The 24,476-nt window shown below is 51.0% G+C and overlaps 1 protein-coding gene across 1 annotated transcript; it reads left to right on the forward strand.

Moving 5' to 3' along the window:
• The first annotated feature begins 1,471 nt into the window (after positions 1-1,471).
• Positions 1,472-24,310, forward strand: TH (tyrosine hydroxylase). Its single transcript, XM_009906716.2, has 13 exons — positions 1,472-1,574; positions 5,510-5,722; positions 10,368-10,542; positions 11,806-11,894; positions 12,107-12,174; positions 15,433-15,483; positions 16,505-16,650; positions 17,711-17,846; positions 17,963-18,032; positions 18,768-18,824; positions 19,407-19,502; positions 19,644-19,777; positions 24,151-24,310. Exons 1-13 carry the CDS (start codon positions 1,485-1,487, stop codon positions 24,308-24,310), a joined length of 1,485 nt encoding a protein of 494 aa, XP_009905018.1. The 5' UTR covers positions 1,472-1,484.
• Positions 24,311-24,476: the final 166 nt, after the last annotated feature.

Here is a 24,476-nt window from a genome sequence, read left to right on the forward strand (position 1 = left end):
GGAAGAAAGGGAAAGAAAGTGGTTTTCACTATAGCACAGAGCAGGGTGTCCCCAGCACCTGCAGCAAGGGAAGCTGCTCCTCCTGCCTTCAACTTAATTTTGGCTCATTACTGAACCTGCTGCTGCCAAGTGCTTACTTCAGCCTCAACTCCTACCAAGCTCTAGCCAGCTGGGGCTTCCCAGGCTGCCTTGGTGGAGCTGGCATTGTTGCTCGTGCTGTCTGTTCCTCAAGAGGCCTTGAGGCTGTCAATGGGATGTCGACCCTCCGGGGCTTTTGGCGCTGCAGAAATCATCAGCACCCTGCCACAACAGCGGCTGTCCCACTGCAGGAAGGACAAGCCAGCACCTGAAGGCACCAGCTGTCTTCAGTAGACGTCTCCCAGAGCCATGCTGTGGTAGGCACAGCTCTGAGCTCTCCAACGGCTGGATGGTGAAACCCCAGTGGCTTCCCTGCCACAGCCGTTTGTGCCAGCTGGTGGCCCGTCCCTAGCGCAGGGGTGGCTCGCAGAAAGCAGGAGCAAGCATCCCCACAGTGCTTGTTTGGGCTGGGAGAGCTGCTGCAAATCCCCTGGGACTGAAAGGCCACTGCTCACAGAATCCTTTTGGCTGGAAAAGACTTTGAGCTCATCAGGGCCAACCGTTGCCTGACTCTACCAAGCCTGATGCTGTTACAGCAAAGCAGAGTCCTGGGACGGGTCCTGAGCTGCCACCCCCTGTCACAGCCCTGTCTTGGCTGTTCGGTCTCTGAGGAATTACTGCAAGAGGAAAGCCCTGGGGAAGGCAGGATGGAGAGGGTTTTCCCAGGTTGTTTTCTTTAGAGGGTATTTCCCCTCTGAGGCATCAAGGGGCCAAATTCTGCCATCCTGCTGTCAGCTTTAGGTGGCCAAACCTAGGCACGGGGCGGTGGGAGAGCACAGTGTTGGCAGGAGCTAGGTGAGAACAGCATCCAGTCCCGTGGCTGCCTTGGGGGAATCCGTGTTATTTTCCTCTTCCTTTCCTGCCTTAATGACAAGGCAAACAAGGGGGAGAAGGGCTGGAGGGGGCTGAAGCTCTTCCTCCGTTTTATTTCATCTGTTTACCCATCAAAAACCTTCCGTGAAACTCCCTAACTGGGAAGGCAAACGTGTCGGAGTGAAACAAAGCACGAGAATAAACTCCAACGAGAAGAAGGAGGGGAGGGGGGAAAAAAAATCCCAGAGCAGAAATCTTTTGGGTGCAGGCAAACAGGTGGGGGAGTGTCTGGTCTGGTCTGGGAAGGCAGGGTGTCTGCAATCTTTGTGGCGATTAGATTTAATGGGACACAAACGTTTCTCTCCTCCACGTCCCCTCCTCCTCTCAGCCTGAGGGGGAGAAAGGAGGGAGGTGGTGATGGAGAGGTGAGGGGGGGAGAGAAGGTTTGAAAGAGTCTTTGACGTCAGCCCTGCCCTATAAAAAGCTGGCAAGGAGCTGGAAAGCAGAGAGCAGAGCCTTGTGGAGGAGCAAAGATGCCAACCCCGAACATCTCCACCTCTGCAGCCAAAGGCTTCCGCAGGGCGGTGTCGGAGCTGGACTCCAAGCAAGCTGAGGCCATCATGGTAAGACAACCCTTCCCCACTTCTTTCCCTTCCCCTCTGAGAGCTGCAGCCTCTCCCCTAGCTGTAGGCAGAGGCAGGCAGGGATAGATGGGACCAACAATGCCTTTGTGGGAGTTCCCCACATGGGCACTTCTGGGCTGCTGGCTGGCAAAGGCAAATGACCTGAACACTTCTCTCTACATACTGGTACACGTGAAATGCAAACATTTAGGGGGATAAACCCTTGGACTAATGCAACCTCCACCTTCCCCAACCAAAATCAAGGTTAATAACCCATAGACCTGAGGCAGGAGTAAGAAGGAATCCCCAGTGTGAAAGGTGATTTGAAATTCTTAATGCTCTCCTGGATTCAAGGCAATAACCTGCAGAGATTTCAGCTGCTCCAGCACGGTGAACAAGAGTGGCTGTTAGTTCAGACAACACACGAGGCACAGGAAAATTAATCAGTTGATTCCCTGCTGCTGCAGCCAGAGCTTCATTCTCTCCCAGCACATCCCTCCCCTGTTTCTGTTCCCAGCCCTCCTCCATGTGGTCTCAGCCCTGGGTTTAGCCTGAGAAATGCTTCTGCACGCAGATCTGTATGTGTCAGGGAACAGAGAAGAAAACTTCCTGCTGAGCTGCCAAGAGCCTTTAGAAAGCCAAGTCTGGGCAACCTGTTGGGCTGGCTGTAGGGACAGGGACGTTGCACCTCCTAACCCAAAGTACCAGGGCAGACAGGAGGAGCCTGCAGACTGCTGGCACGGGACAGTCCTGTGGGTCAGAAACGAGGCCAGGCTGTAGGTGACACTGGAGGAGCCAGAGCAGCTGGTGACAGTGGGTGCATTGGGAGGGCACTCCCCTTGGGGTGCTCAGCAGGAGGAAAGCTGGGAGTTGTGCTTAGTTAGGGAGCAAATGCATTTGGCAGGCATCAGCAGGGTGGTTCCAGCAGGTCAGTTATGGAGGTTCCCCTTTCCTTCCCCTACACCCACTGCCTTGTTCACCCCCTCTCCTTGTGATGCTCTGACTCAGTGAAAGCAGCCAGCACACAGGCAGGGAGGGGTGTCTTGGGGAGTGGAATGTGCTTGTCAGGAAGCAAGGAGGTTAGTTTGCTCTCTAATAAACGGAAATCAAGGAATCCTTCTCTCACACACAACCATTTTCACTCTGGCAAAATCATGAATGCTTAAGTGGTTCTTGAAAACCTGGTGTGGCTCCTCAAATCAGTGTTTGAACTGCTCCTTGCTGTCTGAGGAAGAGGAGGGTGTTTGGTTATTGCACTCTCTGAGGTGCTGCTTTGTGTTTGGTGGGAAATGAGCCCCTGGCTGGGTGGGCTGGCAGGAGGAGCATGGGCAACCTGCTGGGGTAGAAATAAAACCTCAGATCATCTTTGCAGCCCTTCTTTGAATAGAAGTTCTCCAGGGGGGGCAGAAAATGAATACCCCAAATTCTCACCTAAAATCTCCTCTCACAGGAGATCTCCACAAGCCTGCCATTTATTTTGTTGGCTCCCACCAGGCAAGAGGCATGACTCTGCATTTGTATGGTGTCAGTGTGGCCAGGGATGATCAGCCACCCAGCCCCTACTCATCGCTTCACCACCTCTGGCAGGTCTGAGGTCATCATTTGCTATTGATCCCCCAGAGACCAACACCTTGCTGAAGACAAAAATGGGGTGGGCAAAGGCTTTTGCAGCCCAGAACTCATCTGCAGCCACAAGTATTTCATGTGGCAGCTGAGCCAGCCAAACCTCAAACTCACACTGGAAAAGTCTTTTGTAAGCTATTTACCTTTTCTGGTGCTAACCATTTCTATGAGGCAAGCCAGGAGAGTAGCTGGGGACAGAGCACACAAGCAGAGCTGGGCAGGAGAGAGCAGCTGGAGGCAAGCCAGGCAGGAAGGAGCACCCAGGGATGCAGGGGTGAGACCTCACTGTCCCCATGCTGCAGAGAGGGAGATAGGCTTTACAAACATTCTTCCTTGCTGCAAATAAAGAGCTAGGAGGGAAAAGGCAAAGCACTTCAGCACAGGACACAGGAGCTTTAGTGGCACTCTGGGTTGCAGCAAATTCAAAGAAGGAAAAATGAACTAATCCTTCCTAAGAGGTGCAAACTAACTCTTGCTAAGAGGTCAATGAATGTATGAGGCCCTAGGTAGGCAAATAAATGCTTGGCAATATCAAATTAAAGCTCTCACTGTGGCTAGATCTGTACCCAGTTGTGCCTTCCAAAGAGGACACCTTCCAGGATCCTTTGGTAGGGACCCAACCCCTCCATCCCTGCCTGCCAGGGTCCACCCAGTCCCAGCACACGGGTCTGAGTGGTCAAGGATGCCTGTCCTGTCCACTCACCCAGGTCTCACTGTTTCAACTCCTGCCAGTCAGACTTTAACCTGATTTGCAGCCCCAGCACGGGGGTCTAACTTCCCTCCTCTCCTCCACTCTACCCCAGAAGTAAAAGCATCGATTCCTAGAATGGTTTGAGGGGAGGGAGTCCCAAAGATTCTTTCCTGCTTTCCTCTTTGTGGGTACACTTTGCTCCTGGGCATGGAGAAGGTGATATTTGAATTCTGCCCAGCTGTCCTGGGCCCCTCTTCCCCCTAGGGCTTTGTCCCACAATACCTTGGCCAGCAGATCCCTGAAGAGATCAAAGTCTGCATGCCTAAAATCCATCTAATTCCAACCATGCCATGGTCAGGGACACCTTCTACTAGAATTAGGTTGCTCAAACCCTCATTCAGCCTGGCCTTGAACAGCAAGAGGGAGAGGACATCCTGCACCTTGGGGCACGGTGTGATGAAACATCCTTAGCCAGCACAGCGCCTGGCTTGGGACTGCTGCAGAGCCTGCTTGCTGTGGCTGGCACAAGGCTGTTTGCTCTGCTTATTGCAGGTGCTTCAAAGCAAACAGGGGGCTCAGCTTTAAGCACAGCAGTGATCTAAAGCACACTGAAAGGCAAGCACATGCTCACAAGGTTTTAGATTTATGGCTGAGGGTATTTATTAGCTGTCTTCTCTCCTTGGGGATGAAAACCACTGATGCAAACCACAAGCAGCAGTGTGGGGGTTATTTCTTGGAAGGTGTTTCCAGAAAGGAATAAAGGGGCTGAGGATCAGCAAATGTCATTTCAGAGGGGAGTTTTGAATAAAAGAAAGGTCTGGATGGGAGTGGGAGGGCTGGTGTCTAGGTGTGCTGCACTTTCCCAGCCTGCATTTCAAATGTCACTTTTACAATGCTCTGCTCATCCTCGTGGCCCTTCTCTGGACACCTTCCAGCACCTCCAGATCCTTCCTGTAACAGAGGCTCCAGAACTGGACACAGTGCTCCAGGCGGGGTCTCACTAGAGAGGAGCAGAGGGGGAGAATCCCCTCCCTTGCCCTGCTGGCTGTGCTTCTCTTGCTGCAGCCCAGGATGGGATTTGCTTTCTGGGCTGCAAGTGCTCACTGCTGGCTCCTGTTGAGCCATCCATGAGTTTTTTCCTGGGAAATATTAGGTGGGCTTTGAAAACACAAAGAGCAAATGGATTACCTGAAGGGAGGTTGTAGCCAGCTGGGGTAGTTGTAGAGAGCAATTAGGTATCCCCTGAGCCTCCTCTTCTCCAGGCTAAGCAACCCCAGCTCCCTCAGCCTCTCCTCACAGGGCTTTTGTTCCAAACCCCTCACCAACTTTGTTGCCCTTCTCTGGACACCTTCCAGCAACTCAATGTCCTTCCTAAACTGAGGGGCCCAGAACTGGACACAGGACTCAAGGTGTGGCCTAACCAGCGCAGTGTACAGGGGCAGAGTGACCTCCTTGCTCCTGCTGGCCACACTTCCTGATGCAGGCCAGGATGCCATTGGCATCCTTCCTGTGTTGAGGCACCTTGTCCATGCCCCATGCAGCTGCCATACCCCATGCAGCTCCCATACCTCACCTCATGGAGCTCTCTCAGAAGTATTATTCATTCCTATTCTACCTTCAGTCTCCACGGTTCATTGGTAGACGTCAAAGCCTCATTGAAGATGCCAGGAAGGAAAGAGAAGCTGCTGCTGCTGCTGCTGCAGCCACTGATGCTGCAGAGTCCACAGAGACCATTGTCTTCGAGGAGAAGGATGGGAGAGCCATGCTGAACCTCTTCTTCATGCTCAAGGGAGCCAAGACTTCACCCCTGTCCCGTGCACTTAAGGTATTTGAGGTGAGTACCCAACCTCTTGCATGGGATGCAGGGAACACACTGCAGGTTTCATGGCTCTTCTGTGAGAAATGTCACTTGAGTCTACTAAAGAAAACTCAGACTAGGTCTACCTACTGCAAATGATCAGTTACTTGTCTGGTGTCCCCACAGTCATGCTTTTCTTGTGCCCTTTACTTTCCATCACTAAGGATGAACCATTCCAACCTGGTCTGGTCTATTCTATTCTATTCTATTCTATTCTATTCTATTCCTCAGTCTGGTAGTGCTGTTAAACTCTGGGCTTAATTTTCCTTCCCTTCAGCAATAGAATAGAATTAACCAGGTTGGAAAAGACCTTTGAGATCATGAAGTCCAACCTATCACCCAGCACCATCTGATCAACTAAACCATGACACCAAGTGCCTCATCCAGGCTCTTCCTAAACACCTCCAGTGATGGTGACTCCACCACCTCCCTGAGCAGCACATCCCAGCGGCCAATCTCTCTTTCTGGGAAGAACTTCTTCTTAACATCCAGCCTAAATCTCCCCTGGCACAGCTTGAGACTGTGTCCTCTTGTTCTGGTGCTGATTACCTGGGAGAAGAGACCAACCCCTACCTGGCTGCAACCTCTCTTCAGGTAGCTGTAGAGAACAAGAAGGTCTCCCCTGAGCCTCCTCTTCTCCAGGCTAAGCAACCCCAGCTCCCTCAGCCTCTCCTCACAGGGCTGTGCTCCAGACCCCTCCCCAGCTTTGTTGCCCTTCTCTGGACACCTTCCAGCACCTCAACATCTTTCCTAAACTGAGGGGCCCATCACTAAGGATAAGCCATACCTCAGTCTGGCAGTGCTGTTAGGCTGTGGGCTTAATTTTGCTTAATCACTGGATCCAACCACATAGTTTCACTCCTACAGGCCACCCCCTTGTGCTTTGCAGTGTAGTCTGACAGCTCCCTCCACTGCTCAGCATTTCAGTCTCATGGCCAGGCTGTGATCTCAGGCTCAGAGCAAGATGTGTGCCCTGCATGGCTACAGACCAGACCCAGCTTACTTGTGGGTCAAGGTTTTGTCAGTCTCTAAATAGCATTGCCACGCTGGTCCTTGGTCAAAGAGCTGCAGGAACGACTCCACCCTGGGTGTAAGGCTGGTATATTGATTTCACAATGACCTCCCTCCTCTGGGGATGAATTTGGTTCACGTGTTAAAGGTTCTGCTGGTTGCCTGCAGAGCTGTGCCTTGTATACAGCTGCCATACAAAGGAAAACTGGTGACTAATTGAACTTTCCCCCTCTAGCTAACAATATAATTTTGCATTATCTAGGATCTCAGCACCAGGAGTGGAAGGACAGAGGTAAGTGCTGCCTGTTTAAAGGGTGATTAAAACATGACCATCCACAGTTGGGTAGGACATTTTGAATCCAGAAGGATTCAAAAGTGGTGTTCTGAGATATCTTTTTATCTACAGTAGTTTAATTTCATTGAGTTCAGCAGTGAGAGGAGAGGACAATGTGTTCCTGTTAATCAGTGACGTGAGTTGTAAGGGACCTCTGGAGGTCTCTGGTCCAACCTCCTGCTCGGAGCAGGTCCGGTCACACAGCAGGTTGCTCGAGGCTGTGCTTGCTGCTGCTTGACTATCACCAAGGTAGAGATGCCACAGTCTCCCTGGAGCCCTTGAGCAATGTTTGGCTGCCTTCATGGTCAAAAGCTTTTTCTCTTTTCTTCTTAATGGCCTTGCTTCCAGCTTGTGCCCATCTCCTCCTGGGTGTATTTTTCAGATGAGCCTGGCTTGGTCTTCTTCATACCCTCCCACTAGGTAGACAGTGAACCAATGGCCCTGGTCCCATCACTTAAGGCTGAACAAATCCTCTTCTCTCACTCTTTCTTCATGTAAATCTTGGCAGCTTTCCACCAGACCTGCAGCAGCACACCAATGCCTTTCTTCTACAGGACATGGCACTCCAGATGAAGTCTCCCTTATCCCAGACAGGAAGGAGGAATGACTTCCTTTGAGCTGTTGTCTACAGGCTTGCTTCTGCAGCTCTCTGATAATCTTATGACAAATGTTTAAGACCTTCAGCAATGAAAAACCATCTTGCATCTCCTCTAAGTTTAGGCTGGAGGTGAGGAGAAAGTTCTTCCCAGAGAGAGTTGTTAGGGAGGTGGTAGAGTCACCATCCCTGGAGGTGCTCAAAAAGGGATTGGATGTGGCACTTGGTGCCATGGTTTAGTAGTCATGAGGTGTTGGGTGACAGGTTGGATTTGATGATCCTTGAGGTCTTTTCCAACCTTATTGATTCTATGATGAGAGATGCAAGAAAAGCTGTTTGCTGGGCCACCTATTGCTGTTGCCTCAAGCCTGAAAGAATCTCTGAGACAAGCTCATCAGGTGAAAGCTTTGGTGCTGCCATGGCTGGGGTGTCCTTCCTGAAAGTGCACAGCTGCCAGATCAGGCATGGGAAATCCATCAATGTACCATTTCAGATGCAACAGATTGCATAGCAGGTATGAAACACGGAGGCTCAGGCTGTTGTGTGTGGTAGATTTTAAGTTGCACTGCATTGAAAGTCCATAAACTTCTAAAACATCAAGCAAGAACTGGGAGCAGTTTATGCTCAAATATTGTTTGTTGTTTTTCCTAGAGCAATTTACTTGCTGCTGGCCTAGTAAAAAGAGGGGGGGGGGGGGAAGCAGCTCTTTGAGCTTGTCACAGAGAGAGCTTTAAATATAATAAAAAGACAAGCATGTCAAGGCACAACAGAGGAAGATTCATTTCCCAGACCCCTCTGGCAATGCAGGTACAAGATATGAAAGCAGATGGGCATAATGACATTTGTCTCATCATGAACTAGGCTGCAGGGAAGCTGGCTTCACTCTTCTGTATGTGTTGCATGCAGCCAAAGCATAGGGTAATGCAATCAGGGCTGTCAGATTAATGCAAAGGTATTGATTGCTGAGGGGACAATGTAATAGTGAAGTTGGTGGGTACATTAAAAAAAAACCCACAGCCCTAAATTTAATTTACCTGTGCCATCTTGTCTGTTCCTTCTCCTCTTCCTGCCTCTGACTAAACGAAAGAACTCGTGTCCCTTCCTCTACCAAAGATCTTGAAGAGACTTTGGAAGGAGTGGGTCATTGCCCAAGGACTTGGGCTTGTGCTGCCAGCTTTCACTGAGCTAAAGAAGCACAGAACCATAGAACAGTTTGGGTTGGAAGGGATCATAAAGACCATCTAGTTCCAACCCTCCTGCCGTGGACAGGGACATCTTCCACTGTCATCCAGCTTGGCCTTCAGCACTTCCAGGGAGAAGGCATCCACAGCTTCTCTGGGCAACCTCTTCCAGTGCCTCACCACCCTCACAATGGAGAATTTCTTCCTTATTCTAATCTAAATTTACCCTCTTTCACTCTCAAACCCTTACTCCTTGGCCTATCACTACCCTGCCCTCCTTATTTTTCTTACTGGCCCCTTTAAGCACTGAGAGGCCACAAGAAGGTCCCCCCCAGAGCCTTCTCTTCTCTAGGCTGAACAACCCCAACTCTCTCAGCCTGGCTTCACAGCAGAGGGCTTCCAGCCCTCCCAGCAGCACTGTGGCCTCCTCTGTCCCCACTCCAACAGGTCTCTGTCTGTGCTGAGGACTCCAGAGCTGGCCCCAGCACTGTGGGGCAGGAGGGGCTCAACAGAGCGGAGCAGAGGGGCAGATAGTGATCCTAGATGATGTCAGTCCTGATAGTGAGTCCAGATGATGCCAGTTCTGATAGTGGACCCAGATGATGTCACCTGACGATGATGAGCTCCAAACTGACGTCACAGCCCCCGAGAGCAGCTCGGCCCCGCGGGGCAGCACCAGGGACAGCGCCGTGCCCCAGCGCCCGCCCCGCCGGCGTCGGGGCCAACCCCTTCCAGCCCAACCAGCACAAAACCAGCCCGAAGTGGGACGGCAAAGGAGAAGGGGTCGCAGCAGGTGTCATTTCGCCGCAGCAGTTTCCTCTCCTGATGCGATCTTCTTTACCCCACTGTGGAAGGCTTCTGCTGACAGCTGCTGACCAGCCCTGCTGGTTGTCCAGAAGCAAAAGCTGTGGAACTGATGGAGAAGTGTGTGAATCCTAGCTGGGGGGCGGGGGCAAGAGGATAAAAGAAGAAATAGGATTCAAAACAAAACAAAAGCAACCCAAAATAAGAGGGAATCCCTCCCACATGGATGCACATGAGCCTCTTTGAGGAGAGGCTGAGGGAGCTGGGGGTGTTTAGCCTGGAGAAGAGGAGGCTCAGGAGAGACCTTATTGCGCTCTACAACTACTTGAAAGGAGGTTGTAGCCAGAAGGGGGTTGGTCTCTTCTCCCAGGCAAGCAGCACCAGAACAAGAGGACACAGTCTCAAGCTGTGCCAGGGGAAGTTTAGGCTGGAGGTGAGGAGAAAGTTCTTCCCAGAGAGAGTAATTGGCCACTGGAATGTGCTGCCCAGGGAGGTGGTGGAGTCACCATCCCTGGAGGTGTTCAAGAGGGGATTGGATGTGACACTTGGTGCCATGGTTTAGTCATGAGGTCTGTGGTGACAGGTTGGACTTGATGATCTTTGAGGTCTCTTCCAACCTTGGGGTGATTCTGTGATACCAGCAGATGTTTCTATCATCCTTTAATGTTTTTGCTCTCCTTTTCCATGTCCCCAAAGACATTTGAGGCTAAAATTCACCACCTGGAGACCAGGCTGAGCCGAAAGCCCCGCGAAGGGACTGCTGAACTGGAGTACTTTGTGCGCTGTGAAGTCCACAGCTCTGACCTCAATACTTTCATTAGCTCCATCAAGAGGGTAGCAGAAGATGTGAGGACCACTAAAGAAGACAAATGTAAGTGACTTACAAACTGTTTGGCTTTGGGAGGGAGGTTGAGCTGCAGGAACAGGGTGGAGACTCTGTTATTCCCAGGAAAGTGGAAGGGCTTCTGCTTGCTGAGTTGGAGCAAAACAGAAAAGACTGTCCCTGGGACACCTGAATCCTGAAAGCCACTTCCCTCCTTGGCTATTTCTCAGCAGACTCCAGAGGCCATAGGCAAGAAGACTGAGAGGGGATTGATGAAATGTTTCTCAATATCTGAGGACTGGGGGTCAGGAGGGAGGGGACAGGCTCTGCTCACTGGCTCCCTGGGATAGGACAAGGAGCAATGGATGTAAGCTGCAGCACAGGAGGTTCCACCTCAACACAAGGGAGAAACTTCTTTAGTGTAAGGATTACAGAGCACTGGAACAGACTGCCCAGAGAGGTTGTGGAGTCTCCTCTGGAGACCTTCAAGGCCTGTCTGGATGCATTGCTGTGTGACCTGAGCTAGACTGTATGGTGCTGCTCTGGCAGGGGGGATTGGACTTGATGATCTCTTTGGGTCCCTTTCAACCCCTGACATCCTGTGACCCTGTAATTCTTCTGGTGCTGAATGGGAAAGACAGAAATAGGAGCTGAAATGTCATGCTTTGTTCACACCTCTCCTACAAAGTTCTCCAGCCCTACTCCAGTGTTTTGGATTATGAAGTCCTTTCCTAACTATGTGTCTGGAATTCTGTGCAGATCCAGCACCAAACTGCAAGGCACTCCCCATGCCATCCTGCTCTGAAGGCAGGGTGAATCTTACTGTGAAATAGCCCTTAGAGATCTGCAGCAAGCACTCTGCAGCCAGTTGAAAACTCTGGATCTGCTTTTAATGTGAGGTCCAGGGTCTTGAATAAAAGCTGATTTTCATCTTCTCCTGGACTTTTATCACAAAACACTCTGCTGAGAGGTGGGCAGGGACATCCTGAGATGCTGATCATGGAATTAGAGCTGAGTCTAGGACAAGAGGTGAAGGGACTCAATGACCTCTTTGGGTCCCTTCCAACCCCTGACATCCTGTGATCCTGTGAAGAGTGTGTGGGACTGCTGCCCAGAAGGCACAGCTGTGTCTTGTGCTGTTTGTTGTATGTGTGCTTTATGTATGCCAGGTCAGATGTACCTCCTGTAACCTCACAACCCCTTCTCAGCCAAAGATGCTCTTCACTTCCACAGCCGGTACAACCCCTTCCCAGCAGGGAACGCTCCGTCTTCACTCCCACGGTGACTTTCCCTTTCTCTCTCTCCTCACAGTTCACTGGTTTCCCAGAAAAATCTGCGAGCTGGACAAGTGCCACCATTTGGTCACCAAGTTTGACCCCGACTTAGATCTGGATCACCCGGTGAGTTGCTCTGGGTGGGCGTCTCCTTGTGCTGCAGTCCCGATGCTTCCCTCAGGAGGAAGGAGGTGGAATCACCTCGGTGCAGCTGCTCAGGGAACTGTGATGCAATGACCACCACAGAGAACTTTCTCTAGGCAGTGATGAACTTTGTTGGGTAAGAAAGTGTAGCAGCTGGTTAAAAATCCTCTCTCTGCTGCTTTTTGTCATCACAGGGCTACTCTGACCAAGTGTATCGCCAGAGGAGGAAATCCATAGCAGAAATTGCTTTTCACTATAAGCAGTAAGTCTCTTTCCTAACACCCTTGCCACACTGATGCAAGCTGTTGGAAAGTCACTGTGCCACCTGCATGAGACTTCTTGTCATAGAATAGAAGCATAGAATGGTCCAGCCAGGAAGGGACCTCCAAAGCTCATCCAATCCAACCTCCCTGCAAACAGCTGGGACATCCCCAACTAGATCAGGTTGCCCAAGGCCTTCTTGAGCCTCACCTTGAATATCTCCAGGGAAGCAGCCTCTATCACCTCCCTGGGCAACCTGTTCCAGTGCTCCACTACCCTCATAGTGAAGAACTTCTTCCTGATATCCAATCTAAATCTGCCCTTCTCTAGTTTGAAGCCATTGCCTGGCACTGCAGGCACTTGTAAATAGTCTCTCCCCATCCTTCCTGTAGCCCCCTTCAGGTACTGCAAGGCTGCTATTAGGTCTCACCAGAGCCTTCTCTCCAGGCTGAACACCCTCAGCTCCCTCAGCCTGTCCTAGTAGCAGAGCTGCTCCAACCCCCTGATCATTTTCATGGCCCTCCTCTGGACCCTCTCCATCAGGTCCACGCCCTTCCTATACTGAGGGCTCCAGACCTGCACACAGTACTACAGGTGAAGTCTCACCAGAGTAAAGTGGCAGAATCACCTCTCTGGATCTGCTGACAATGCTGCTTTGGATGCAGCCCAGGATGTGATTTGCCTTCTGGGCTGCAAGCTCTCACTGCCTGCTCATGCCCAGCTTCTCACCCATCATCACTCCCAAATCCTTTTCCACAGGGCTGCTGTCTACAACTCCCTGGAGGGAGGGTGTAGTCAGGTGGGGGTTGATCTCTTCTCCCAGGCAACCAGCACCAGAACAAGAGGACACAGTCTCAAGCTGCACCAGGGGAGGTTTAAGCTGGATATTAGGAAGAAGTTCTTCACAGAAAGAGTGACTTGCCATTGGAATGTGCTGCCCAGGGAGGTAGTGGAGTCTCCATCCCTGGAGGTGTTTAGGAAGAGACTGGATGGGGTGCTTGGTGCCATGGTTTAGTTGATTAGATGCTTTTGGGTGATAGGTTGGACTTGATGATCTCAATGGTCTTTTCCAACCTGATTAATTCTATTCTACTTTCCAACACCTCATGCCCCAGTTTGCACTGCTAGTGAGGATTGTCATTCGATGCTTTTCCTCCCCATTCAGCCTTTCTGTGTGCCCCTCTTCTTTCTCCATATTCTATCCTCTTCTTCATTAAAGAATGTCTGTGGTCATGAATCTGAATTGACAAAGCCAGAAGAAACCTTCTATTGCATGACCATAGCCATGCAGAATTCCATCAGGACCTCAAACTTCCTTTTGAAGCGTAGCCTCTCTTTTAGAATGCTATCTCCTTTCCACTTCAGTGTCTCAACTACTTGAAAAAGTTGCCCAGAAAAAAATCTGTTCCAATGATTCATTGTCCTGGCTGTGGGGGAAAAAACCATAATAAATGTGGAGTTTATTTCTAAACTGAACTTTGGTAGCTTTAGCTTTCACCCACTGGATTGTGTGTGCCTTTCATCTGCTGGGTTGAATGCTGCTATCAGATCTCTTTGTGTTTCTTTCTGCTGTGAGGGTATCTCTAGATTAAAAGGGTTCACCTCTTAACTCTCTCTGGTAAATGAAATAGATTCCAGTAATGGTCTTATCACTGTCTTAGAGAGATTTAAGATTATCTCTTGTACTCCTGCTTAATATTCCTTTGCTGAAGCGTGCAGTGATAGCTCTCAGCCCCCTCACTACAGCATCAGACGGAGCTCTAATATTCAGCTGGGGCTGTAAAATAATCCCTAGATCCTATTCAGGAACACTGCCTTCCACTGTAGCATGCCCCTCTCAGAGCAGGATTTGAAATGTGGATTTCAGCTGTGGCTAGGGAAATTATATAGGTCACCTTCTCGAGCAGCACTTGAAATGTGGATTTCAGCTGTGGCTAGGGAAGTTATGTGGGTCACCCTCTCAAGCTACCCCTGCAACTGGTGTGATCCCAGCATGGCTTTCTGCCCTGTTAGGTTCCACGTTCAGTGCAGATTTGAAGCCCAGAATATAGACATTGATGTTTCATCCTAACAGTAAGTGCACAAAAAGACTCTGTGCCAGCAAGAGAGTCGTGAGGGACATGGGAAGCAGCACTGTCCTAAGCTGATGCCCCCATCTGAGATGTCCTCTCTCACATCTCATCTGCAGGCTGGCTTTTACGAGCCACAGTGCAGCATCCCTCCAGGCTGTTAGTGGAAAGGAGCTATGCTTTATCGCTGTGAGAAGTGACTATCTCATTTGTTCCACGACAGAACAGAAGGATTTGGGAACTACAATTGCCAATTATGATGCAGAAAGAGCCAAAAGTGTCAGTTTGCTTTAGCTCCCACTCATGTCAACGTTAAGCTTTCCTTTTCTTGCCATCCTTAATCTCACTGACAATATCTTTTCACTGCAGTTCAAATGTGTTTAGTTTTTCTTTATGGGCTGCTTCTATTTCCCAACTGCTGATTCATTCCTGGAGCTGGCAGCCCCCTGAAGTTCAGGAACATCAAATTAATTTGTTTTCACACAAAGTTTCCCTTTTTTTGTTTGTTTTTTTTCCAGTGAACATAATTTTTTCTTTCTTTTTCCTTTTCTTTTTGTTTTTGATCTGGAAAAAGTTATGCCTGCTAAGCTTTTGCTCATTTATAACCTCTGGCCAAGGCAGTGATTTTGCCTCCCTGTGTGTTTGTGGCATCCAATCCACGAGGGACCCAATGATGAGACTGGGTCCTACGACCCAATGATGAGACTGGGTCCTACCACTCCTTTGTTTGGTTTAAAGCAGGTTGGTCACCATCATGCTCAGAGGAGGCTCAGGGTAGACCTTATTGCTACAACTACCTGAAGGGAGGTTGTAGCCAGGTGGGGGTTGGTCTCTTCTCCCAGGCAAGCAGCACCAGAACAAGAGGACACAGTCTCAAGCTGTGCCAGGGGAGGTTTAGGCCCAATGTTAGGAAGAAATTCTTCCCAGAAAGAGAGATTGGCCACTGGAATGTGCTGCCCAGGGAGGTGGTGGAGTCACCATCCCTGGAGGTGTTCAAAAGGCGATTGGATGTGGCACTTGGAGCCATGGTTTAGTTAGTCAGGAGGTGTTGGGTGATAGGTTGGACTTGATGATCTCTGGGGTCTTTTCCAACCTGGTTGATTCTATGATTCTATGCTGAGCTTCTCCAAAGGGGAGAGGAGCCTGGCTTGTGCTCTGCTGCTGTCAGTAACAGTGTGCTTGCCTTGCAGCGGGGACCCAATCCCACGCGTGGAGTACACAGCGGAGGAGATTGCGACCTGGTGAGCCCTCCTTTGGTCTGTGGCCTTTTCTGCCTTCACTACTAGAAATTGGGAGCCAAAACCCAAATGGTTATTGGAATGGGCTGCCCAGGGAGGTGGTGGAGTCACCATCACTGGAAGTGTTCAGAAAGAGCCTGGGTGAGGCGCTTGGTGCCACGGTTTAGTTGATTAGATGGTGCTGGGTGAGAGGTTGGACTCGATGATCTCGAAGGCCTTTTCCAACCTGGTTAATTCTGTATTCTGTGACCTGTTGGATACTATCAGGAGTGTAAGCAACCTACTTAATAGCTTGTTATCAACCCCACTGCATGGTGTTTTATGGTAGGGACTGCGTTTGGCAGAGCCAGCTACCTCCAAACCAGTGCTGCTCCATCTCTTCCTCTCGTGGGGCTGCACCAAGAGTCCTTTCCTGCTGCAGCCCCCCAAGAGTTTCCTCTTAAGGAGTCTCCCCAGAAAGTGAGGTAGATATTTCAGGCTCCTACTTCTCTAAGGGGTCCTGGTTTAGAAACAGCCTCCAAACAAAGGGCAGTTATAGGAGCATGAGGCCCATGTTGAGCATCTTCATGGCACCTCACTGGCCTCACAGGAAAATGCTTTCTCTGAACATGAGCATCTGAAGGAGTATTGCTGCAGGTGTGTCTCTGAAAACAAGGCCAGCTCATATGAGCTGACTACACAGGCTCCCAAATGAGGTCATCTCCTGGTTATATTGACTGTCTTCATGGTGCAGCTTCAGGAGCTAACTGACAGGGAAAATATTTTCATTCCAGTTAATAGCTTTAATACAACCTTCTGACCTTCAAGGTCAGAAATAAGCCTGTGTAGCTGCAACTGCTGACTTTGCAGGCTCACTTGAATGTGTGTCAGTATGTTACAGACTCCTAGCAAGGTGCACATAGACTTAGTGGTGGCAAAAGGAGATGAAAAAGGACAAGAAGCTTGGAGGGATAGAGGACCTCTCTCTAGAGGACAGGTCTAAACACATTAAGGCACTGAACTTCTGCCACCTCTTGTTCTGAAGGAAGGAGGTGTACAGCACCCTGAAGAGCCTCTACCCTACCCATGCCTGCAAGGAGTACCTCGAAGCTTTCAGTCTACTGGAGAAATTCTGTGGCTACAATGAGAACAACATCCCTCAGCTGGAGGAGGTCTCTCGCTTCCTGAAAGGTGGGTACAAGCCTGGGCTACCCATTCCAGGGTCTGCCAGCCCTCCAGCATGGGGGTGGCAGCTACAGCTGGGAAACCTGAACCAAAAGGAGGAGCATGTGAGCTGAGACTTGGGAGAAGAGTTGGTGGAGCCCGGAGAGGACAGGGGTGACCTGAGGTGGCAGGGACTGCAGCTAAACACAATGGACTGCAACTGGAGGCCAAGCCTACAGTCAGATGATCCCAGTGAGCACCTACAGAGTAGATGTCGCTCCTTAATAAGAATGAAAAGCTTAGGCATGGCACTGCAGAAGCCTGTTGGTTTGCAGCACCGATGCCTTTGCTGTCCATCCCAGGAGCATGGGCCAGCAGCACAGCCCACGGGCCATGCACCCCACAGAGCTGGTCTGCACTGTTTCAGAGAGGACTGGCAACTGGAGGCCAAGCCTACAGTCAGATGATCCCAGAGAGCACCTACAGAGTAGATGTCACTCCCTAATAAGAATGAAAAGCTTAAGCATGGCACAGCAGAAGCCTGTTGGTTTGCAGCACCGATGCCTTTGCTGTCCATCCTGGGAGCATGGGCCAGCGCCCCAGCCCACGGGCCATGCACCCCACAGAGCTGGTCTGCACTGTTTCAGAGAGGACTGGCAACTGGAGGCCAAGCCTACAGTCAGATGATCCCAGTGAGCACCTACAGAGTAGATGTCGCTCCCTAATAAGAATGAAAAGCTTAAGCATGGCACAGCAGAAGCCCGTTGGTTTGCAGCACCGATGCCTTTGCTGTCCATCCTGGGAGCATGGGCCAGCGCCCCAGCCCATGGGCCATGCACCCCACAGAGCTGGTCTGCACTGTTTCAGAGAGGACTGGCAACTGGAGGCCAAGCCTACAGTCAGATGATCCCAGTGAGCACCTACAGAGTAGATGTTGCTCCCTAATAAGAACAAAAAGCTTAGGCATGGCACAGCAGAAGCCCGTTGGTTTGCAGCACCGATGCCTTTGCTGTCCATCCCGGGAGCATGGGCCAGCACCCCAGCCCATGGGCCATGCACCCCACAGAGCTGGTCTGCACTGTTTCAGAGAGGACTGGCTTCCAGCTGCGGCCGGTGGCCGGCCTGCTGTCGGCGCGGGACTTCCTGGCCAGCCTGGCCTTCCGTGTCTTCCAGTGCACGCAGTACATCCGCCATGCCTCCTCGCCCATGCACTCCCCCGAGCCGTGAGTATCCCCTGCCTGGGCCCCACGCCTGGCCACCCATTGCCCTCTCTGCTGAAGGGGCAAACTCTGCCTGCTGCTGACCACATTTTCCTCTTTCCCGCCCCGGGCGCCGGCAGGGATTGCTGTCACGAGCTGCTGGGGCACGTCCCCATGCTGGCTGACAAGACCTTTGCCCAGTTCTCTCAGGTAAGCTGGATGTCTGCGAGTCCCCAGGAGGCAGGAACTCCAAAGTGACCCCAGTCTCATCACCTAAACCTGTTCTCGTTCTAGGATTTGTTTACATTGAACATAAGGTTCAGGAGCCCTAGACTGAGAACCCTCACACAGAGTGGCAAAAAATCAGACTCTGCAGCCAAATGTTTTTGTCATGGAATCATAGAATGGTTTGGGTTGGAAGGGACTTTTAACCCCTCTGACCCCTCTGCAGTCAGCAGGGACATCTGCAACTGAGAGCAGGTTGCTCAGAGCCCCTAACAACCTGACCTAGAATGGTTCCAGGGATGGGACATCTCCCACCTCTCTGTGCAACCTGGGCCAGAGTCTCACCATCCTCAGTCTAAAATGTTTCTTCCTCCTCTCCACTCTGAACTCTTTTTGTTTCAAACCATCATCCCTTGTCCTGTCACAACAGGCCCTGCACAAAAGTCTGTCCCCAGCTTCCTTATCAGTCCCTTTAAGCACTGCAAGGCCACCAGAAGGTCTCCCTGGAGCCTTCTCTTCTCCAGGCTGAACAAGCCCAACTCTCTCAGCCTGGCCTCACAGCAGAGGGCTTCCAGCCCTTTAGTCTGACCACAGTGAAGCCACAGTGGCAGTGCAGAGCAACAGTATTTTTTGTCCCAAGGCAATAAACTAGAGCAATCCACATGTAAAGCCCTCAGATCCAATCTGTCCTGGTGTCAGTCCCTTCCCTTCTCTTCCCAGGACATTGGGCTGGCATCTCTGGGAGCAACTGATGAAGAAATTGAGAAACTTGCCACAGTAAGTTCTCCTCCTTGCGGGATGGGGGCCTTGGACTCACCAGTAGCACTTCTGTGGCACCGAGGGGACTGGTCCAGCCTGGCTGCCCCAGATTTGCAGGCTCAGAGCCCTCACCTGAGCTGCCCCAGCCCTACTCTTCCATGATGAGTGTGCAGAGCAGGGATCAGTTAAACAGCTTCCACATTAACCCAGTTTTCTCAGGCACCAGGGTATCATCAAGCATCATATTTCTAACAGCAGCACTGCTGGGACTCTTTGGGATGGGATTAAATGACATCTGCTTCCCTTGGCTTTCCCTTGCCAAGGTGACCTGTCCTGCTCCAAGGGCACCAAATGCCAGCTCCACACAGCAGCTGGGCACAGGAGGCCAGCCCAGGCACACCGTTTCCTCCTGTCCTGGTGCGGCAGCAACTTGGTTGAGCCCTTTGCTCTGGCAGCAGTGGGTGCAGGGTAAGGAGGTGGGACAAAGCGCCAGGCATCAGTTCATTTAACCAACCCCAGCCATGATGCAAGGGCTCAGAAGTGGCAGGGAGATGAAGATGAGCTGTGTCCCCTAAGCCTTTTTTCTTCCCCCTCTCACAGCTTTACTGGTTCACGGTGGAGTTTGGGCTCTGCAGGCAGAATGGAATAGTCAAAGCCTACGGAGCAGGGCTCCTGTCTTCCTACGGGGAGCTCATAGTAAGTCCCAGCATAACTTGCCCCTCTTCTCTAGACCCTACACAGCAAAATGACTTACCCCAACCTCTCCTCCACCTCTACCACACATGTGCTTTCTGATCCCTTCAGTTTCACACCAGAATTTTTCTGCTGTGCCCACAGCACTCCTTGTCAGATGAGCCAGAGGTGAGGGACTTCGACCCCGATGCTGCTGCTGTCCAGCCCTACCAGGACCAGAACTACCAGCCTGTATATTTTGTGTCTGAGAGCTTCAGTGATGCCAAAAATAAACTGAGGTAGGACTGGGCAGTGAGAGAGGCCCAAATGAAAGGAAAAGAAGCTATAATGTATTGGAACAGGGCTTGACACCATACTTCCTTTCAGTTCAAGGGCTAAAAAGTACTCTGGAAACTGTTGTCAGGTCTTTTGAAGTAAAGCAATGCTCCAGCTCCTACAGGGTTCAACTTCAGTCCCTTAGGTTCACCCAAGAGCCTCCCAAAAATATGCTGGACTCAAGGGAAGGGCATGGGTCCAGCCCTGGAGTGGAGGGGTGGGATGGTGTGGGAGGCACTCTTGAAGATGAGCCTGAAGAAGTGAGAAGGGACAAATCTAGGCCACCTGTCTGGCTCTCATAGGAAGGTGTTACAGACTACCTCCAGTTCCCAGGGGAGGCCAAGCAACATAGCAGAGGGCTGGTGGTCCACAAATTGGAGACCCAAACCACCCACCAGAACCCCTTCGTCCTCCTTGCTGCTGGAGGGCCAAGTGATACAGGTCAGGTACCCCTGTCCTTCCAGGGAACATCTCTCCAGTGTGTCTTCCTCAAACGTGGGCTTCTGCATCATGTAGCACTTTGTGGGTGAAAGTTTCAGGAGAGGAGTGAAAAGTTGCTCCCAAAGGTGGCATTCTCTGAATGTAGGGTGCAGAAAGGATGGAATGGAATAGGATAGGATAGGATAGGATAGGATAGGATAGGATAGGATAGGATAGGATAAACCAGGTTGGAAAAGACCTTTGGTGTTTGTCCTTCTGAGCAGCTCCTGGGGAACTTACCTGTTTGTCATTCAACCAGTGAAATAAAAACCACCTCAAACCCCAGGCATCATTAGTAGCTTGGTACATAAACAGAACATATTTGCTTGATGTGGCTAGATTGAGCCATGGGGGGAAAAAAAGAAGAAAGAAAGGAGAAGTTTTTTCTTCCTAGGCTGCTTAACAGGGGTTAACAGGCCCCAGCCAGCATCCCACCAGTGTAACTCTGCTTCCCCATCTCAGAACACTGCAAACAGGATAGAGAGAGGCACCTCTAGCCATGGACATCTGGTCAAAAGAGCCCTTTCTTGGCCATAACCAGAACTGCCCATTGGAGGAAAGCTCAATCCTTTAACATCTGACTGACAGAGGAACCCTTTGCCTCTACCATTTTATCTTAGCCCAGGGAGGGGACAGGATGAGGTGAAGTGCTTGCACAGTGCACATGAGTTTGCAGTTCCTGCAAGTGGAGGATTTCCTACAAACCACGTGGTGAGCACTGCTGTGGTTCATCTGCTGCCTTTGCTAGCCTCACTTGCACCCTTCCTACAACCTGGGGTCCAGCTGCTCCACAGCAGGCACCTGGGGAGCCCATCCTCCTCTCACACACACATTGGGCTGCTTGGAAAGAAGAGAAAAACCACCACCAAACTGCTGCCTAATGAGTCATTTCCTTGCATTTAGAAAGGAAAAATCCACCACAGCCACAGCCAAGTTTAGGCTGGAGAGTCTTGACAGTGTCAAGCGCTGCAAATGCTCCTCTTTAAAGAGCTCAGAGACCACACAGATGTTGCTGAATGAGATGAAAACATCCAAACATCTGTATCTCGTGCATTACTGGCAGTTGCCTGATTATCAGTGTTCTTCTTCAGGAAAAGCCTCTTTTCCCAGAAAGAAAACTCCCCACCAGTCTTTCTAGGCTGGACACAAAGCCCTCAGTGCACTTCCAGGCACTGGTGTTGCTGCTTAGATGCTTCAGGAAGGTGTCAAGTGAGCACTTCCATGTTGGAGGGCAAGTTTCTAACTATTAGCTGTGTAATGAGTCATCACTGTGGCTGATAGCACTGGTAAGGGAGGGGAGCTGCATCTTGCCTGGGGGAACTGGGCAGAGATGAGCTGTATCATACAGAAGATGAATAGAGAAGAGTCCATCTGTCTGGGCTCTTGAGGTCTTGAGCACAGCCCTGTGAGGAGAGGCTGAGGGAGCTGGGGTGCCTTAGCCTGGAGAAGAGGAGACTCAGGGCAGACCTTATTGCTCTCTAGCAACTTCCTGAAAGGAGGTTGTAGCTAGGTGGGGGTTGGTCTCTTCGCCCAGACAACCAGCACCAGAACAAGAGGACACAGTCTCAAGCTGTGCCAGGGAAAGTTTAGGCTGGAGGTGAGGAGAAAGTTCTTCCCAGAAGGAGTAATTGGCCATTGGGATGTGCTGCCCAGGGAGGTGGTGGAGTCACCATCCCTGGAGGTGTTCAAGAGGGGATTGGATGTGGCACTTGGAGCCATGGTTTAGTTGTCAGGAGGTGTTAGGTGATAGGTAATAATAGGTTGGACTTCATGATCTCTGTGGTCTTTTCCAACTTGACTGAATTGAGGTGGGTTACCCTCTCTGGGAGGTGGACAAGGGGAGTGTGCAGTTTTGTTACCCTGCAAGTGTGGCCCTTGGTTAGGCACATGGTTTGCTGGGTTCATGGTTGGATTTGATAATCCTAGAGGAAGTGTCCAATTTAAATGATTCTATGAGTCTCTTACAGCTCTAGTCTGTGGCTTTGTCTGTTGTTCCTTGGCCTTATCTGCTTATATTGGCCCTTCGAAGAAACTTCTTCACTGAAAGGGCTCTCAAAGCCTGGAACAGATTCCCCAGAGAGGTGGCTGAACCCCCATCCCTGGAGGTGTTTTAAAAGGCTCAGATGTGGTGCTAAGGGATGTGGTTTAGCACCAGCCCTGGGCAGAGTTAGAGAACTATTGGAGTCGGTGATGCTAAAGGTCTTTTCCAACTGAAACGATTCTATCATTTCACTTCAGTGCCTCAAACCCCAAGAATTCAGGCCTAGACTTCCCCTGGCATGCAGCTCCAGTCAGAAAAGCATCTCTGCCCGAGAAAGGGATGCTCTTCTTCCCCAGCCCTGCGCTAGAGCAGAGCCGCAGCAGCCACAAGAGGGTACCCTAAGCTAAGCAATCCAGGAGCGAAAGGGTGAAGCCTCAGGAGAGGCCAGGAGCATGCCTGTTGCTAGTCCTGTTTGTCCCCTCGTCTTCCCAGGCTTTTCCAGCGTGAGATTGTAGCCACGAGCAGCTCAGTACGGACTCCCAGCTCCATATTTACACAATCACCGGGGTGAAAACCCCAGCCCTGTACCTTAGCAAGTGCATCACCAGGACAAGAGGAAGCAGTCCTAAGTTGCACCAGAGGAGGCTTAGGTTAGATATCAGGAAAAGTACCTTCCCCCAAAGGTTTGTCCAGCCCTGGAACAGGCTACACAGGGTGGTGCTGGAGTCCTCACCCCTGAAGGGGTTTTAAAAGTGGGTTACTGTTGTGCTGAGGGATGTGGTTTTGTTGGACTTGATGACCTTAAAGGTCCCTTCCAACCAGAACAATTCTATCACCCTAAGTGTACAGACCTCAGTGTTGGAAGTGAGCAGGGACAACTTTGGGGAAGCCTTACCCTTGGCTTTTTATTTCTTGTTTCCACTTGGCCATGTGCTTCTCCATGAGGAAGGTAGCAACAAGGACTTGCTCATGAGAGGTATCAGCTAAAGTCAGGCTTGTCACTGACATCTAGACTGCAGCTTGCTTGGGGTACAACAGCACAACTTTGCCCAAACTTGTGGGTCTGGTGGTGCCATTCCTATCCCCTCACCCAGACCTGAGCCATTGCCTTTCAGATCTACCCTTCAATACATCTTGTAGCTTGTTCCCCCTCTTCCCCAAGCAGAGATTAGTCAAAAAATGAATGTCAGAAAGGATTTAGGAATGCAATGCTGTAATAGCATGGGCTTCCCCTGCAGTTGGCTTCTAACTCTCCTTGGCATCTTGGAAAAATCAAATTGAAGCAGAGGAGGCCTAATGATGGCCATGGAAGTGACCCCTTCAGCATGCCCTTGGCTTTGAGGTGAGCCCATAGAACCTCAGTCAAACCTGTGGTCTTGCTTGATGAACAGGCTGGCTCTCAGCTCCTGCTGTAGCCCAGGATGGGTGGGGAACCAGAGTCTTTTGAGCCAACCTAGAAACCCTGCCTAAAGGAGGCACTAACTCTTGAGAGCTGGGTAAATGGTGAGGGGTCTCAGAGCTTTTTGAGCCAACCTAGAAACCCTGCTTAAAGGAGGCACTAACTCCTGGAAGCTGGGTAAATGGTGAGGGGTCTCAGAGCTTTGTGAGCCAACCTAGAAACCCTGCTTAAAGGAGGCACTAACTCTTGGGAGCTGAGTAAATGGTGAGGGGTCTCAGGGCTTTTTGAGCCAACCTAAAAACCCTGCCTAAAGGAGGCACTAACTCTTGGGAGCTGGGTAAATGGTGAGGGGTCTCAGAGCTTTTTGAGCCAACCTAGAAACCCTGCTTAAAGGAGGCACTAACTCTTGGGAGCTGGGTAAATGGTGAGGGGTGTGAGGGAGGCCCAGGACCCACCTCTGCACCCTTTCCTTGCAGGAACTACGCAGCACACATCAAGAGGCCCTTCTCGGTGAAATATGAGCCCTACACCCACAGCATCGAGCTCCTGGACAGCCCTCAGACCATCTGCCGCTCCCTGGAGAGCGTAAGGGATGAGCTCCACTCGCTGGTTAACGCGCTCAACGTCATCAGTTAATAGCAGAGCTGGGCTCCTTCCTTCCCCCCCTCCCCGGCAGCCCCAACCCTGCCCTCTCTGCCCTCTCCTGCTTCCCAGCTGATAACTCCTACCTGTCCCCTCCAAACCTTTGCACCTCTGCCTGTCACCTCCTGACCCCACCAGCTTCCCACTTCTGTAGGCAGGG

This window comes from Dryobates pubescens, chromosome 22, assembly GCF_014839835.1.
Source record: "Dryobates pubescens isolate bDryPub1 chromosome 22, bDryPub1.pri, whole genome shotgun sequence".
Taxonomy (NCBI): Eukaryota; Metazoa; Chordata; class Aves; order Piciformes; family Picidae; genus Dryobates; species Dryobates pubescens.

What these genes read in the sequence shown, in the direction of transcription:
- TH (XM_009906716.2), top strand. Translation starts at nt 1,485, where the DNA reads ATGCCAACCCCGAACATCTCCACCTCTGCAGCCAAAGGCTTCCGCAGG. An exon ending in ATTGCTTTTCACTATAAGCA is followed by an intron (nt 12,175 to 15,432) that starts GTAAGTCTCTTT and finishes CTTGCCTTGCAG; the next exon opens with CGGGGACCCAATCCCACGCG. An exon ending in GGTCTCTCGCTTCCTGAAAG is followed by an intron (nt 16,651 to 17,710) that starts GTGGGTACAAGC and finishes GCACTGTTTCAG; the next exon opens with AGAGGACTGGCTTCCAGCTG.